The sequence below is a fragment of the Juglans regia genome, chromosome 12 (assembly GCF_001411555.2).
Source record: "Juglans regia cultivar Chandler chromosome 12, Walnut 2.0, whole genome shotgun sequence".
Classification (NCBI taxonomy): Eukaryota; Viridiplantae; Streptophyta; class Magnoliopsida; order Fagales; family Juglandaceae; genus Juglans; species Juglans regia.
In genome coordinates, this window is record NC_049912.1 from 28,055,228 (window position 1) to 28,072,649 (window position 17,422).

Below are 17,422 nucleotides of genomic sequence, written 5' to 3' on the forward strand. Positions count from 1 at the left end.
TAAAGAAGGGGAAGTGAGGATCGGCTTGTGATGGGCAGATATTGTTGCTAGAAGCCCTTACTGGGTGTTCTAAAATATTCTATTCTTTATTTATGGATGAATAATAGTGTGTTATCTCTATTCAAGTATATATAACTTTAGATGATTCTAAAAAAACTAAGCAATACTTTATTTTACCTATAAAAGAAAACTGAGCAAAACTTGTAGCAATATGAATCCATGTTCTTTGTTGTAACTTCTAGAGCTTCACTGTATCATCATCCTTTCTTGAACAAGGCTTCATCCTGCTACCAGAGCAATTTTCTTTTCACTCTGCATTTTATGTGGGAATTGACAAACTTCATCATGTTATTTTCACGATTCTTTAGATAGGCTACATTTTTTTCTAATTGCTATAAAGTTTCTTTAGCGTATCACTGATTATTGTACATCAATTCCACCATGAGATAGGATATCTATATTATTGTGACCTGCCTTTTTTTTAGCTTAATATTTTTGGTTTTTTGAGAAGTTTGTGTATACTTCCTTTATGCACGGTTTTCCTCCTAATCTAACATCGTGCTCTTCATGCTCAAGTGTTTGCTATTATTAACCATTGTAAGCTCGACTAGTCCTCTTATTGACGTTCTCAGTTTTATTGTGATGGGGAAAAAGGAAGATGGAATGCCACCCGGGCTTTCGACGTCGTCTTCACAGTCGTATGTTGGTCCCATAAATCCATACTACCCACCATTAATGAGGCCTCAAAATACATATCGAAATCCAAACGTCTACCATGTGGATAGCTAGGTTGATGTCGTTTATTTTTTAAAAAAGTTTGTTTGACGTGCTTTTAAATCTAACAAATTGCATAATTGCAGCATCCTTTTAAACTAAATATGCCTTACCCTCCATCGAGTAATCTAGAGGACTTGAGGCGAGTTGAAGATTCATTCTAGGTATATTTGTCTTAATTTTTTAACCAATTTTTGAAGATTCATTCTGGAGAGGCTATGGCATAGTTTGTGGAGATTTTGTGGTGTTGTATGTAGACTAGGGCGTTGGTAGCATGATCCATGTGTACCTTTTGTATATACTGATATGTATTTGAAATTCATACTGCGATGAATATAACAACTTTATATGAAGTTTGAATAATTTGGTTTAGCTGAAGATTTTGTGTTCCTGCAAGAATTTCTTTAATTTAACTTTGTATGTACATTTTAGCAGGTTAATTACACATGGTTTCATTACCAACTTGCTGACCGGACCCATTAAAAAGTTATTGTATTTGATAGTCCAACAACAATTCAAATAAGTTACTTGCAAGGTCAAGACCAACATTTCACAAACAAGTTAATATACATACTCCATACCAGAAGGTTAATGTAATGAACCAACATTTTCATACACACGATTTATCCATACATACGGATACCCCCTTTTGTACATCATAAACAAAACATAGGGGGAGCGCCATTACAATTGATCCATTCAAAAACCATCTACTGCATAAAAGTTACAACTTGATATTTACATTATCCGAACCAAGCAAACACTATTACAAATGTGACAACCCAGTACAAATATAATAATTTTCGCTTTTTCTTTTCAAGATCTCTCTCTCACACACACACACACACTTGATCTTCCCTTCTTCGAATTTCATACTCGCGCAACAATATGTCATCCCACATATTCCAAACCACATTCTCTCTTGCACGAATGTTCTCATCTAGCAAATGAAGTATATCCGCCCATATGAAGAATTCACATCTCGCTTCTCTCTGCACGCAGCACGAAGATTTAATTAACATGATGAGTACACCCCGCAAACGGAAAATCAACATCAAATATAAGAAAGATAAAGTTGCTTTATTGTATTATACTTTTAGCATGCAATAAATATTCTTCCAGGATTTTTCTTAGTGTGAGACGTCTTTAATGGTATTTTCAAACCACATCAACAAGTTGATGATTCCATCACAAAATCATTAACTAAAGACGATAATGATTCGGTTGATGCTATGCATGATTCTAAAAAACCAAAAACAAGTTTAGACACAAATGATTGGGTTAGAAATACAAAATTGATTTGCAACTTGACCACCATCACTAAGCCACTTAAAGTCACCTGCCTGCACAATGGGAAGAGTTCTTAACATTTCAATTTAGATAAACTGTGGCTACCACAGTAAATACTGATTGCACAAGTTCTATTAATATGATAATATAATTAACAAACTTGGAAAAGAAAATACTCAGAGAGTACATAAAAAGACATACATGATCACTGTCAAACAATTCAAAGATTCCTCTTAGATACTCAATAGCTTCATTTGTCAGCTCCACACTCTACACAAAAGAGAACCAACAGTAAGCATTTTTAACAAACATTGTATGCTTCAAAGCTTTTTTTTTGGGGATGGGGGTGGATATGGTTCGTGTATGATTTAGTGACATATTACATGATATTAGAACTAAATGGAATGTTATACTCAAGCAAAAAGTTTAATAGAACTTAAAATTATGTGCACATAAGGGGATTAGGGTGGGAAATTCAGGGCTTGCCCACCTCAAAACCTTAGCAAGATGAATAATCCTAGATGAATAAACCTTAGCAAGAGGAATCTCGTCAAAGTAAGCCCACGTTCATCGACTCCTTCGACAACTTTTCTGCCGCCCACAACCCTCTTAACACCTACTATTTCTAAAGGTTGTAATGGAACATTGAAACATTTGACCTGCTCACAAGTATTTAAATCCCTCATTTATCTTAAGCAAAAATTATCATAACTTTGATAGATGAGAAACATGCTGCAAGTAAGAGTTGCAAATAAGCGGAAAATAAAAGAAACCTGAAAATCATTAAACTCTGCATCACCGAGGGCCCCATCCTTATCATTGTTACTTTTTTTCCCAACAGTACAAGGAACATAGCTAAATTTCTCCTTTAGCATGTCTTCCATTTCATTTACGAAGTAGATTTGTGCTCAAAAGCCCATTGGACCCATATAAATTTTTAGAACATGGTATATGAGGAAAATTCTCGACAAATCAGAAAATAACATCTATAAGGCATTTGAGTCTAGCATTAAAGTTCTATTCAGTAACAGCTAGCATATTGATTTTTGAGTTAAAAGCCAATCTTCCATAGGAAATTTTGCACAAAAAATCATAGTAGTCTTACGACTCCAAACATTGTTTCATAATCATGTCCTATCATTGCCCAATACCAAAAATTAAGCAGGAGATAATATATGCATGGAATACTCTAAAAATCCCGAGACTCAATTGTACAATGGTTTACTTTTCTACATATGATATCTATGAGTTTCAGTGGTTTTTATTCTTTGTTTTGTATTGCACAATTTTAAATTAAAGATTCTTGTTATGAACTCATTAGGTTAAACTCACTCTTGAAAACCAGCTTATAAGAAAATGGTGCCTAGGGGCTTATAAACCATCAATAAATTTCATACTTAGTCGATGTGGGATCGTAACAACAATCACGCTCTGTAGCCGACGTCCACGTCGATCCCCGTGCTCACACGGGTAGGCTATGTGCTAGATATTTTCCTAGCTCTAGGCAAACACTACCATGTCGGCATCACCCCCGTGCCGCACAATTGCAACCGTCGCATCATGACCTTAGACGTGGGGTGACTCTAATACCATTTGTTATAAACCCACTAGGTAGAACTCACTATTGAAAACTAGCTTACAAGGGAATGGTATCTAGGGACTTATAAACCACAAACCAATCTCATACTTAGTCGATCGTAACAATTATTTAGACAGAAATGTTATTGTACCTTGGGCCCAGATCTAGACTTGGAGACGAGTTCTCTTTCGCAGATCTGGACGTAATACCCCTTGAACTTGAACAATATTATGTGTTGCCCTATAATCAAAGAGAAACAAGGAATTGGAGTAAAGAGGGAGGGAGGAGCACAGGAGCTAATCTCATACGCATGGCTTTGCCATAAAATCACATAGAAACGAAGAGCGAAGACTTACGAGAGACGATGATTTGTGTAGGCCAAGATCGATGATTTGTGCACGTCGAGATGAAGCACAAGTAGCGGAGGAGATGAAAAGGGGAGGAGAGGATGTGTTGAGCTTCACAGAGAAGATGGGGAATGCTTGGCTCCACAGAGAATAGGGGAGGAGAGGAAGTGTCTGGCTGCACGTTCGAGTTTGGGGCAGAGCCGATTCATTTCTCAATGAACTCGGTTTGCGACGTAGGGTGTGGGGTGTAAAATTATTGAACCGACTGATGAGAAAAAAAAAAAAGTTTATAAATAATATTTATAATTGTGGACAAGCGTCACATAATCTTGTTAAAAAAAATAAGTAAATATTGCTATATTTACATGATAACAAATTAAAATTTTAATAATAAATCTCACTTTTTTTTTAAATATTTACGCAACATTTGTGTACTTGAGATTTATCCTACCCAGAGTAGGCCTAGACTGCAAAACGATGGCTATCTATTTTTATTTTGGTTTTAATTAATATTAATTTTTATCTTGAATTTTAATATTCTCCTATGATGGGAATATGAAAATAATAAAAAATATCTATATTTTTAATAAAAAATATCACATATATATTAATCAATGTAAATTAATATCACATATCTATATTACCTACTAATTTTTTAATTTTTCACTAAGATTATAATTTAAAAAAATGTGTCATTACAAGCTTTTCCTTCATCTGTTTGTGCCATTTGATCCGGCACATGAGATGGCGGCTTTGGCTAGGTAAGATAATATTTTATACAGCACAATGGAAGTGAGGTACATTATGGTACAACATTAATCAATTTTAATGTATATGTCACAAACTAATATATCCGTCATGTCCATTCAGTAAAATATGGAATTATTATTTGATCTATTCAATATATTATATTGAATCACTTAAACTTATAAATTTATTTTTATTAGATCGGTTTTTTTTTTATTTATGTTGTGGCTGAAAAAACAAATAAAAAACTTATAATTATCTTATCACACTATTGAAAATGAATAATAGTTATATAAAATTAAAATTATTTTTTAACTAGTTGTGACAGGAATTGTAATAATATCGTAGCTTTTCATTATTTTCATATATCACGTATTATATTTATATTTATTCATTTTTGGTTTTATTTTTTATAAATTAAATGATTTTTTTACTTATCATTCATATTTCATATATTTAATAAAAATAAATTAAAAAATTATATATAAAATATGTGGTGTGAAGATGAAAAGTAAAATTTTTCGTAAGAGTATTAGCATTGGACTCATCAAATTTATTTTTAAATTTTGATGAAAAGTACATATTTTTCATATATCTAAAACTTCATTATCCAAAACTCCACGTTGAATTAACTATTGAATTCATCAAAATAATAATATAATATTATTTTTTTAATAATAATATTATTTTTTTCATATTTTATAATTACATTAATTATATGTTAGTTAATAATTTAATTTAATTTTTACATTATTATTATAAAATAATTAAAGATTAAACGTGAATAAAAAAGATTATTAAAGATTAAAAATAAATAAAAAAATAAATTTAATGAGTAAATAATAACTATTTAAATTTAAAAAAACATATTTATTTATTGTAGTTTAAAATTTTATATTTATCTTTTTAGTTAATCTAATATAATTATCTTTTAATAAAATTTATCATATTTTATATTTAATTAGACTTTTGATAAAGACAATGCTCTAATATCATTATCTTTCTAAGTCTTCAGAAGATATCTCATCTCATCTTATCTTATTATTATAATTTTTTCGAATCTCTACATAAAATAAAATAAATAATTTAACTTTTTAAATTTTAAAATAAAAATAATATTAAAAAATATATTTTAATAATATTTTATTTAACTTTTTAATTTTAATCTCAATTCATCTCATCTTATCTCATTTTTCTCTAAAAACAAACGAGTTCTAATTACTTTCTGCCTACGATAAATTTGGAAAGCTTTGTCTATCTTTTGACGGCGAAATGTTTGAAAACAATGAAAAGCAACGTTTCACGTTAAGGGCCCGTTTGTTTTCAAAGATGAGATAAGATGAGATGAGATTAAAGTTAAAAAGTTGAATAAAATATTGTTAAAATATATTTTTTAATATTATTATTGTTTTGTGATTTGAAAAAGTTAAATTGTTTATTTTATTTTATGTGGAGATTTGAAAAAGTTGTAATGATGAGGTGAGATGAGATGAGATGTTTTTGGAAAACAAACGAGGCCTAAAGTAAACGGTGATGCCTCCCATCGGCTCATCCACCGCCCGCTATAAAAGGGAAGAGAAGAAACCCTCGTTTCCATAATGCCAAACCGAAACCCCAAGACAAGCAACCCTTAAACATAAAAGCTTTGATTGGAATTCCTGGTTTATTTTTTCTGTATCATAAATCGGAGCGGAGCATCGGACATATAGAGGAACTGGAATAGGAATTGTTGTTGTTGTTGTTGTTGTTGAAGAAGACGATGTCTGCTGCCGTGTGTGGGAGCAAGAGATCTTTTTTCGAAGAGCTACCGCCATCGCCTCCCGTCTCTAAGAGGGTTCGTTGCTCCTCTTCTTCTTCGCCGATTCGATTTTCTGCGCCGACACTCCTAGATCAGCTTCGCTCCGTGTTTCCTCACATGGAACTCCACGTATCCACCCCTCTCTCTAATCAATTATTATTATTATATATATATGGGAATTATGATTGTGAATTGTTTAGTTGCCAATTCTTGTTGCCTGTTTGCTTTCTGAGGGAAAAAAATTGCTGATAAATTTTGTGTAATTCGTTGTAGATTTTTTTTTTTGCAAAGGAATAGGGATGATAACCGAATATACCGGGGAAGTTCTAACTTGAAAGCTTAGATTTTTTTGGTGTTATATGATTTTTCTTCTTAGCCAAACGGAGAGTTTGCGGTGTATTTTTTTACTTTTATATAATGGATTTAGTCAGATATAGACTTCGTTATTGTGGTTCCAACATTATTAAATAGGATGTTTACGATTTCTTTAGTAGGCCAAGATAAACTCTGATGGATCAGTTAAATCTAAATATGGGATTTATTGCAATTTGTAAATCTTCCAATTGAATTAATTGTTCGCTATCACTTTGGAAGACAAATTTTTGTAACGTTCTCGTCACATGGGCTTATAATCTTTTGTAGTTGTGCCAATTTGTGATCTCCCCCCTTCCTCCTCTCCCTGTCTAAGATGCTATAATCTTTTGTAGTTGTGCCAATTTTGGTTCTCCTCCCTTCCTCCTCTCCCTGTCTGAGAATTTTGTTAAATGTTTTCACAATCATGGAGGTTTAGACATTTAACTTAAGTTTTCACAAGTATACTCAAATTTGAGTGGTGCTGGCTCAACCTTGTCATTACTGCATTTATGCATAATGCTAGAAATATTTTTCCTCCTTTGATTGCAGGATTATGGTATACTATCGTCAGCATAATCATTTTTAGCATATTTTTGACATTGTGATGATTTGACCTTTCAGATTCTTGAGAGGGCACTGCAAGAACATGGTAATGATTTGGATGCTGCCATCAAGAGCCTGCATGAGCTTTGCCTAGAATCTACGGAGGGAAATTCAGGTTGTGTGGAAGAATCAGTTGTAAATGTGGAGAAGGGTATGTAATGTGCTGTCTTGTCTGCTGTTTTTCATTGAAATTGACAGCTCAAAGTAGGTTTCAGTTGCCATGCTACCAATTTTCCTTTGGCCATGGAGAGTTTGAATGGGCGACATTAATAGCTAAATCTTTGAGAAATAATTTCTTCAAGAATTTCTTGCATTGCCTGAATTAGGTTGTCATGCTCCAGGGATGCAAGTGAATCCAGAAACTTTTATAGATGAATTGAAAAGAAGGAAGTACTATAGATGGCATCTGTTTCCTTTTGTTTTTAAATGATCATTGATTTACAATGAAGGCTGTGTTTGATGGTATGGTTCTTTTCATTCCAATAGCCATGTCAAGGAAGGTTGACTATCCAATAGCAGGAATAGGGATCGAGGGGTAAGGACCTGCAAAAGCAGGAAAACCCTTGCTAGCAAGTGTTTTGACATAGCATTAGAGCAAAGATATTGAGTTTTAACCCATACTATCTGATACTTCATATTTAAGTTAAATATCTTACATGTTGGGTTTTACTTAATAGAGGGGAGTCTAACCCCACACGTGAGAGAGTATCGAAGTTTTAATTTAATTAAATCCCCCTTTTCTCATAAGCTTATGTTTTTAGGACAACTTTTAATGCCTTGAATCTCATACTACCTTTGGGACATTACATTAGAAATAAATTTTCAACTCTGAATATCATGTTTATTGTTATTTGTGAACATTGCATTGCAGTTTTAATTTAATTTAATTCCCTTTTTCTTATAAGCTTAAGTTTTTAGGACAACAATGTTTAATGCCTTGAATCTCATGCTACCTTTGGGACATTACATTAGAAACAAGATTTCAACTTTAAATATCATGTCAATTATATAAAAAAAAAAACTTTAAATATATGTTTATTGTTATTTGTGAACATTGCCTTCTATGTCCTATTGGGTACATTGTCAATCCTATTAGCTTGCTTTCAACCTCTTCCTTCGAGGAGTTTGTTATTATCATTTGAACTCTTAATTAGCTCTCACCTTTAAGATGTTGTTTTCAACGTGAAAGTTCTTTGTTGAATCATTTTTAATTCTGGGATTTTGCGTTAGATGTTCCTCTAAGATTTGTTTGCTTTAAGTTGCATTCTTTGCAACATCAGTTTCTTTTATGGGGGAAGAATCTCACAGTTGCTGGCATGACAGGTAGGTTGACAAATGATGGAAATGCTGGTTCTCTTGATAATCTATCGACTTCAAACCACCTTCCTCTAGGAGGTCAAGAATGGGTTGACTTGTTTGTGAGGGAGATGATGTGTGCTTCCAGTATGGATGATGCCAAAGCCCGTGCTGCAAGATTATTAGGGATTTTAGAGGATTCCATCAATTCACGTGCTGGTGAGGCAACAAAAACTCTTCACAAGGTGAGTTTCTATAATTCCCGTATCAGCATCAATTTTTTATATGAGACTAGAGATGGGTCGTAGTGGAGTTGAGAAGTTAGTCAGTTCACGTGCTGGTGAGGCAACAAAATTCACTAGGTAAGTATATTTAATTCGCATGCCAATGCCTTTTTTGTTTTCCGGTATGAGATTAGTGGTAAGTCCTATGGGTGTTGAGAAGCTACTTTGTGTGGAATTATTTAATGATGGACACCCTTGTAACCATTACATGAACATATGATCCTAATCACTCAGTGTTTTTGTGGAGTGGAGTTTGCCTGTTTTTTGACTTTCAACAACTCCTGTCCTCATCAAAAGCCATGTGTTGATTGTGAAGCACTTGAAAACAAATGTTTAGTGGTGTGACCATGTGAGCCATTGTTTGGCATGCCATTTACCTAGAAGTGTTATAAGGTTGAATGTTCTATGCTCCCCTAAACTCATTTTGCCATATGACCACTAAACTATCAAATTTTTTACTTCACTCACAAACTATCACTTCTTTACAGTTTGCCCCTTCTCTAAGATCCAACCGTTTAGATTGACTAAGGCTGTGCATCTGGATACGGATCTGGGCATCTGGATATACCCGGATCTGCATCCAGGTTCCGACCAGACCGGAGGGGGGGAGTATTTGAGGGGGATAGTTTTAATGACTTGTATGCTTCTTTTTTTGTCTGTAGGTTGTAATTAGGTATTTCTCTCTTGTACCTGTGTACTTGGTCTATACCTAATTATGATGATCAATAAATTTTATTAATTATCAAAAAGATTGACTCATAAAAAAGACAAGTTTAAATAAGGAAGGGTTGATGTGACGTTGTCTTTAAATGCGATAGAAGTTAAATAAGAATTGTTGATTGAGAGGGGTACCTACACTTCAAGGAGGAACTGAACACTGTGCCTCGTCCTGAAAACGTGCAAAGGATCCTCTCTCTCTCTCTCTCTCCCCCTCCCTCTCTCTCTCTCTCTGTGTGGCTTGTATAATTTAAATATTAGAATGTTTTCAAATATCAGGAAAATCTGATGCTGAAGGAACAAATTGAAGGACTCATGCGGGAGAATTCCATTCTCAAGCGTGCTGTGGCTATCCAACATGAACGTCAGAAAGAGTATGATGATAGGAATCTAGAGTTGCAACATTTTAAGCAATTGGTAACTCAATATCAAGAGCAGTTGAGAACACTTGAGGTTAGAAATAATGCTTCATAATTATCATTTTTTGCATATTGACTAGTTTTGTCCGTGAGGTTTTGCCCCTTTGCAGAATCTCGACTTGGATGGTTTTTTTGGGGCAATTTAGGATGTGATGGTATCTGCGTATGTCAAGCAATCATACGCTGTGCATATATCTGAGAAACATTAAATAAATATACTATAAATTGAGAAAAGAAAAAAGCCCAATGAAGGGAAAAGCTAAAAAATTAAAATTAAAATAAGTAAACCCATGGAGGATTCCCATCCTCCTCCCCTAGTCAAGGGTGGAATCCCCTTCCGTAGGACACATTTTAGTGTAGGAGCAAGGGGTCCCACCCTCCAACCTGCAATGGAAGAGGCAAAAAACCATGGGATTGTTTTGTAGTCGAGAGTTTAATCATCCTTGTGTTGTAATGTTAAATAGAAATTTGATTTCTAGCAGACTGATCTCTTTAATTTCATGGGTTTGGATCCAGATGAGCAACTATGCATTGACAATGCATTTGAAGCATGCCAACCAAAGCAGCTCCATTCCTGGGCGATTCCATCCCGATGTCTTCTAGGAACGAGATGGAAGTTTGCTTTTGATAATAGGGTCTTCAAAAGATGTATCTTCAACATATTTTAGATTAATATGCACTTATAAAAATATATATATATTTTAAATTAATGTTAAAAGGTCTGAGTGAAGCTTTATGTAAGATGGGGGCTATCGAGTATTCTGATATGAATAAGATCCTCTTCATTTCAAATGAAACAAACCATAATGTATTTTGATTCTTTATGTTCGCGAGAAAAAAATATATTAAATGGATATTTTTTATTTCGTTTTAAATTGAGTGTCTTTGTACTCCTACGCCTGGGTGATCATAAAAAATTTCGCCTAATCCGGTATTGAGCCCACCTATTCAAAATCATGATCATGTTTTTGAATGCACCATTTATGAGGATGTTATATATATATATATATATATACACACACACACAGAAATACTAGTCACAAAAAAAAAAATAAAAAATTACACAAATAATTATAAAATGACGTGGTGTGATATGACACATTAGATTGTAATGTTATTTTTATTCTACATAGATTTAATAGATTACAAAAAATCACGTCAGTTTTTCTTTTACGTAATTTTGTTTTCTATGTATCACTTCTCATATAACGAGTGCTCGAGTGTTTGTGCTCATCAGTCACCGATTCACCATTTGTGTGTTGGTTTTTATTACTTAAATAAAATATATTTTAAGTATTTTAAATAAATATACTTATTATATATATATATATATATAAATTATCTTGTGTATTGATGGAGATTCTCTGAAGTATATAAAAAAGGAAACGTAACTTCTACATTGATGAAATAAAGTGTAGACAGCGTTGAATGTTATAATTATCATCATAAAAAGAACAACGAATCAAATGACTTTATTGTTTACCGAGAACAATTTATCGAACTTTGAAATTTAAATTTGTATTTTTTGCATTCGTAATTCTCTCATTTTTATTATATTTTCTTACACCATGTAGAAACGTATTAGATGGGATTTGTGGATGGAATTGACTTCTAATAGCCACATACCGAGTCGTGGTCAGCTCTCCATACTGCCCGAGCCTTGGCAAGTTCTTCTCTATTGGATCATGTCAATTTGTCAATGAGCTCCTATTCGATAATGTCAATGAGCTAATGGCACTCTAATTGACTGCATAGATGGAGAAGAATATTATAAATATTTTAATAATTTTATAATAATAATTACTTTACAATCTAATATATTATATTAAAATATGTCACTTTATAATTTTATTTTAATAAGATTTATGTATGCATTAAATATTTTTTTATAAATGTTTTTATTGGAACATGAGATTTTTTTAATGATTACTTTTTTTTTTATGCGAAGATGTTTTAGTTTGAATGTATACTTTTTTTTCCGAGAAAGTGTTTAGCTACTCAAGCGCAATGTACACATAATTCTTAAATATAAAATATTTTATTTTTACATCTATAATTATTCAAATATTTTTGTTTAATTTAAAATAATTATCAGATTTTTATATCTACCATGATAATATTATTAAATATTAATTAATCTTGAATCCATTTTATAATTAATATTTTCAAATTAAATAAGTCGGAATATTAATCTATCAATTTCAATTTTTTTAGTATAGGAAATATTTATCTACCATGATAATATGATTAAATATTAATTAATCTTGACTCCATTTTATAATTACTATTTTCAAATTAAATAAGTCGGAATATTAATATATTAATTTCAATATTTTTATTATAGAAAATATTTTTTCACCATTACTAGGCCAACTTTGAATGGTTTCATTTCTGGGCTCTGGTTTAGGCCGTGGAGTATCAAAGCCCATACCAGCAAACGTATATTTATATCAGGTATCTGTTATTCTTCCTCGACTTTCCGTCTTCAATCTTGGTCTTCCTTTTGATTGATCCCCAAAACTTCCCAAAACTTAAAACCCTAAATCCCCCGTTCTTTCATATCGGACCCCAATTTCTTAGTTCCTTGTCGTTTTTAAGGCAGCGAGAATGGTGTTGGCCGAGTTAGGGGGGAGCATATCCCGTGCTCTCCAGCAGATGAGCAATGCGACCGTAATCGACGAGAAGGTCCTCAACGAGTGCCTGAACGAGATAACGCGGGCTCTTCTTCAGTCCGATGTTCAATTCAAGCTTGTCCGAGACATGCAGACCAACATCAAGAAGATCGTAAACCTCGACGATCTCGCCGCCGGTCACAACAAACGCAAGATCATCCAGCAAGTACGTGATATCAGTTTCTATCTATTTTTCTATACTTGCTGTCAGTTCTATCATCTATATATTTAATAATTGTGCTTTGTAAGTCATTATGATTAAATGGATTTGCTTTGGAAAGGTTGGTAATTTCCCCGACTTAAATCGGGTTGGTGTAGGAATTACGTATTATATAGTGCTGTAGACATAGTTTTCAGTGATCTCCTTCCAAACTTCTCCTATGTGATTAATCATTAGTAGACGAGCATTTAAAATGGGAAAATTATTATTATTTTTTTATCGGTATCAAAATTGGAAAATTATTGAGTGCCCAATTTGAAAGATAGCTTGTTTCTAGTGTCTAGAAATAGTTCTATCAGTGAGGTTTTTTTACCAATTAGAACCTCAATGCTTAGAGGCTCTAGAGTAGGGCTATATAGATTTAGTTTTTAGAATTCTGGATCCATTCTGACAAAGTTTGCGAAAGAGATCGCTGATAGTGGAAGCTGGTGATGACAATTAATTTAAATCTATCATGATCTATTGCATCCTCATGCTCTGATCACTAAAATAATGCGTTTATTATGTGCTATTTCAGTCACGGGTACGTCTCTTTTAAGTCAAATAATTCCATCCTCATGTTACCAGTTTGCCCTTATCGTTTAGGAACTAGATTGTGCAATTAACCTAGTTGCTTATGTTGGGGCTGCAGAAGATTAGTCTTCATTGTATATTATCTCTTGTATCTGTTACCGATCAAAAAAAAAATCTCTTGTATCTGTTGTGCTTTTATAAGAGGGTTTCATTCACTGCAGGCTATATTTAACGAACTCTGCAAAATGCTGGACCCTGGGAAGCCTTCTTTCACTCCAAAGAAAGGGAAGACAAGTGTGGTTATGTTTGTAGGTTTACAAGGTACAATGTTTATCAGATTTATTTCTATCTGGGTCATTCAGGATTTTTCATATGGTAGAGATCATAATAATCTATGAGATTGTTCTTTTGGGAAGTTAGGATGTGAACTTGTCATCCGGGTGATATTTATTTGTTGATTCATGGGTCTAAAAGTAGTTTGTACTATTTTAATTTTAAGTTGGATGTACCTTTTTTCTGATCTTCACCTCTTATTATTTGCGTTTCCAACAAATTCAGGATCGGGTAAAACCACGACATGTACAAAATATGCATATTATCATCAAAAAAAGGGCTGGAGACCTGCCCTCGTGTGTGCAGATACATTCAGAGCTGGTGCTTTTGATCAACTAAAACAGAATGCTACTAAAGCTAAAATTCCATTTTATGGAAGGTATTTTTACTTTTTACTGTTGTGAGCAAATATATGTGTTACAAAGATCAGATGAAGTAAATGTGTGGAGAAACACAATTCATGTAAAAAGAAGATAATTGCAGAGACAACAATGACGAGAGGATAAACAACAATAAAGCTCCTACAATATTCTTTTTAACTGCCAAATGGTGACATGCATGGTTAATAATAATGGGCTTTGAAATGCATCTTCATTCTAGAGATGAAGCATTAGATTTTCTTTGAAATATTTGCCTATGCTAGACCTTTGACAATTTCATTTTTTTCTTCTCTCAAAAGGGCAGAGAGAGCGAGAGAGAGAGTTTTTCTTCCCTTGAGATAGTAGCTTCTGTTTTTCTATCTACCTGAATTATTTTCTTCGTTTTATTTTTGTTATTGTTATTAATCTTATTGATTCTTTATCAATCAAATCTATTCAGATGGTATTCTTCAGAATTTTAAGTTGTAACTGGGATTTTTGACCCTGCAGCTACACAGAATCAGATCCTGTGAAAATTGCAGCGGAAGGTGTTGAAAGGTTCAAGGAAGAAAATTATGATCTAATAATTGTTGATACCAGTGGGCGCCACAAACAAGAAGCTGCTCTTTTTGAAGAAATGCGTCAAGTTTCTGAAGCAACGGTATTTTCCCGATATTGCATTTTTCCACTCAAATTTTATTTAATTGCCTATGATTGCTGATATATATTCCTTGCATCTTCCAGAAACCAGATCTTGTAATATTTGTTATGGATAGCAGTATTGGTCAGGCTGCATTTGATCAAGCTCAAGCTTTTAAGCAAAGCGTTTCAGTTGGAGCTGTAATTGTTACCAAAATGGATGGACATGCAAAGGGAGGTGGTGCACTCAGTGCGTAAGTTCTATTGCAAGCAACTGCGGCCTGCACTTTTATGTTTTTAGATTTAATGTGATGATGCTTCCATGCTACTTATCAAAAGCAAAAATGTGATAACGCTTCCATGCATTTGTTTGTTGAGGCTGTGCAAGTTCTTCTCTAAGCTATTAGGGTTAGTCTTTATTGAGTAGATCCTAAATTCCATTCCATTTTGGGAGTCTTTCCCGAAAACGACCCAATTGTCAAGGGGAGCAATATTTGCATCGACACTTCACCCTTTAATATTGTTTTTGAGGGAAGATAACACGATTGCATTTTGAGCAATATATGCTTTGACACTTGGTATTTCAGTACAGTTTTCCCAAAAGTGCTTCTTGACCTTGTGCTTAAAATTACGAATCCAAGAACTAGTTTTGAAATGGAAACTCTTGTTCTGATAGAAAGCAATTATAGCCTGTCTTTTGTTTGTTTTGACAACTAAATCATGTTCCACTTTTTCTATGTAGTGTTGCAGCAACAAAGAGCCCTGTCATATTTATTGGAACTGGAGAGCACATGGATGAGTTTGAAGTTTTTGATGTGAAACCCTTTGTCAGCCGCCTCTTAGGTGTGCACCTAATTTTTTTAGTCTTGACGCTTGACTTTCGTGGCTTTACCTATTCCTGTGAATATTTTGAGTATTTACACATCAATTATCTTTCCATCTAGGCATGGGCGACTTGTCTGCCTTTATGGACAAAATTCATGAAGTTGTTCCCATGGATCAGCAGCCTGAGCTTCTTCAAAAGCTTTCAGAGGGGCACTTTACATTAAGGATTATGTATGAGCAATTTCAGAACATACTTAAAATGGGTCCAATTAGCCAGGTTGTTACTCATATTATTTATTGAAGTTTTGTTGATAATATGTGTCTTTTCACATCTATTCTGCATCAGTTGTTTAAGAGTGTGAGAAATAATTGATGATCGCATGTGTGAAGGCAAATAAATAGGGAAATGTCAATTGATTAACAAAATTTTTTACACATCACCAAATGACCATTGGGAAGTTTCAACTTTGTTTTGATTTTTTTAACTGAAGCTATTAAATTTCTACTTCTGATTCATTATCGGAGAGGCTGGTTTTTCATGCTGATGACTGACCTGGTTTGTGTAGGTTTTTTCAATGCTTCCAGGATTCAGTGCCGAGCTAATGCCAAAAGGTCATGAAAAGGAAAGTTCGGCAAAGATCAAGAGGTACATGACCATGATGGACTCAATGACAAATGAAGGTAGGTCTAGTCAATTTTTATGTGGTAATGTTCTGCTACATTTTCTGGCCTCATCGTTATTGGATTGCGTTTATATTGACAGAACAGAACCCGTGCCCTGATCCTAATAATTAACTGCTAAAATGTTGCAGAGTTGGATAGTACGAATCCAAAGCTTATGAATGAGTCTCGAATGATGCGGATAGCACGAGGATCTGGTCGTCTTGTGAGAGAAGTAATGGATATGTTGGAAGAGTACAAGCGTCTTGCCAAAGTATGGAGCAAAATGAAAGGGCTTAAGATTCCTAAGAAGGGTGATATGAATGCGTTATCTCGGAATATGAATGCACAGCACATGAGCAAAGTCCTCCCCCCACAGATGCTGAAGCAGATTGGTGGCATGGGTGGCTTACAAAACTTGATGAAGCAAATGGGATCTACAAAAGATATGATGGGGATGTTTGGAGGGGGAGACTAATCGATTTTGCCGCCCACAACTCCAACCATGATGAGTTCGGACTGGTTTCGTGCAGCTACAACATTGCCTTGTCGGACAAGAGGCAGTCATGCATGCGTATAGATGCCACTGACCATTCTGTTCGCCTCTCTCTGATGTTTATTCACTTCTGAGTGGGTCGCATTCGGTTTAGTAATTTGTTTCGAGCTAGTGGGACGTTGTTGTAATACGAAGAGTCAGCCTTGAATCTGTATGTAATTAATTACTTGGAAAGATTGGTCGCGCGCGGTATTGAAAAGGAAATGATTTTGAGAATATTAGACACTTGCGCGATTAACAAAATAAATGAAAATCATTACCCTTTTTCCCGCATTCTAGACCCCAAAAATCATTAGCACGGGCACGAAGATTTTTATAAGTTTTTATCCGAACATAACATGAAAGTCTCGAGCAAATGTTATAAATGCTGTGAAAGACTTATTTTATATATTTATTATTCTTCTACTTTTAAGTCTTTGTATTCATACAAGAACTCG

General features: G+C 33.8%; 2 protein-coding genes across 2 annotated transcripts; both read left to right on the plus strand.

Annotated features, from left to right (window-relative positions):
• Positions 1-6,315: 6,315 nt before the first annotated feature.
• LOC109013918 lies at positions 6,316-11,083 on the plus strand. Its single transcript, XM_018996182.2, has 5 exons — positions 6,316-6,664; positions 7,511-7,643; positions 8,816-9,033; positions 10,069-10,242; positions 10,725-11,083. The coding sequence occupies exons 1-5, from the start codon at positions 6,497-6,499 to the stop codon at positions 10,809-10,811; spliced, it is 780 nt and encodes a 259-aa protein (XP_018851727.1). The 5' UTR covers positions 6,316-6,496; the 3' UTR covers positions 10,812-11,083.
• Positions 11,084-12,681: 1,598 nt separating this feature from the next.
• Positions 12,682-17,258, plus strand: LOC109013924 (signal recognition particle 54 kDa protein 2). Its single transcript, XM_018996198.2, has 9 exons — positions 12,682-13,046; positions 13,835-13,934; positions 14,172-14,325; positions 14,816-14,966; positions 15,050-15,198; positions 15,687-15,787; positions 15,889-16,046; positions 16,336-16,450; positions 16,582-17,258. Exons 1-9 carry the CDS (start codon positions 12,816-12,818, stop codon positions 16,905-16,907), a joined length of 1,485 nt encoding a protein of 494 aa, XP_018851743.1. The 5' UTR covers positions 12,682-12,815; the 3' UTR covers positions 16,908-17,258.
• The last annotated feature ends 164 nt before the right edge of the window (positions 17,259-17,422 follow it).

Bases quoted from the DNA above. Each gene is read 5' to 3' on its own strand.
- LOC109013924 (XM_018996198.2), top strand. From the start codon at position 12,816: ATGGTGTTGGCCGAGTTAGGGGGGAGCATATCCCGTGCTCTCCAGCAG. The intron at 15,199-15,686 runs GTAAGTTCTATT...TTTTCTATGTAG, and splicing joins GGAGGTGGTGCACTCAGTGC to TGTTGCAGCAACAAAGAGCC. The intron at 15,788-15,888 runs GTGTGCACCTAA...CTTTCCATCTAG, and splicing joins CTTTGTCAGCCGCCTCTTAG to GCATGGGCGACTTGTCTGCC.
- LOC109013918 (XM_018996182.2), top strand. From the start codon at position 6,497: ATGTCTGCTGCCGTGTGTGGGAGCAAGAGATCTTTTTTCGAAGAGCTA. The intron at 7,644-8,815 runs GTATGTAATGTG...CTGGCATGACAG, and splicing joins AGTTGTAAATGTGGAGAAGG to GTAGGTTGACAAATGATGGA. The intron at 9,034-10,068 runs GTGAGTTTCTAT...TTCAAATATCAG, and splicing joins CAACAAAAACTCTTCACAAG to GAAAATCTGATGCTGAAGGA.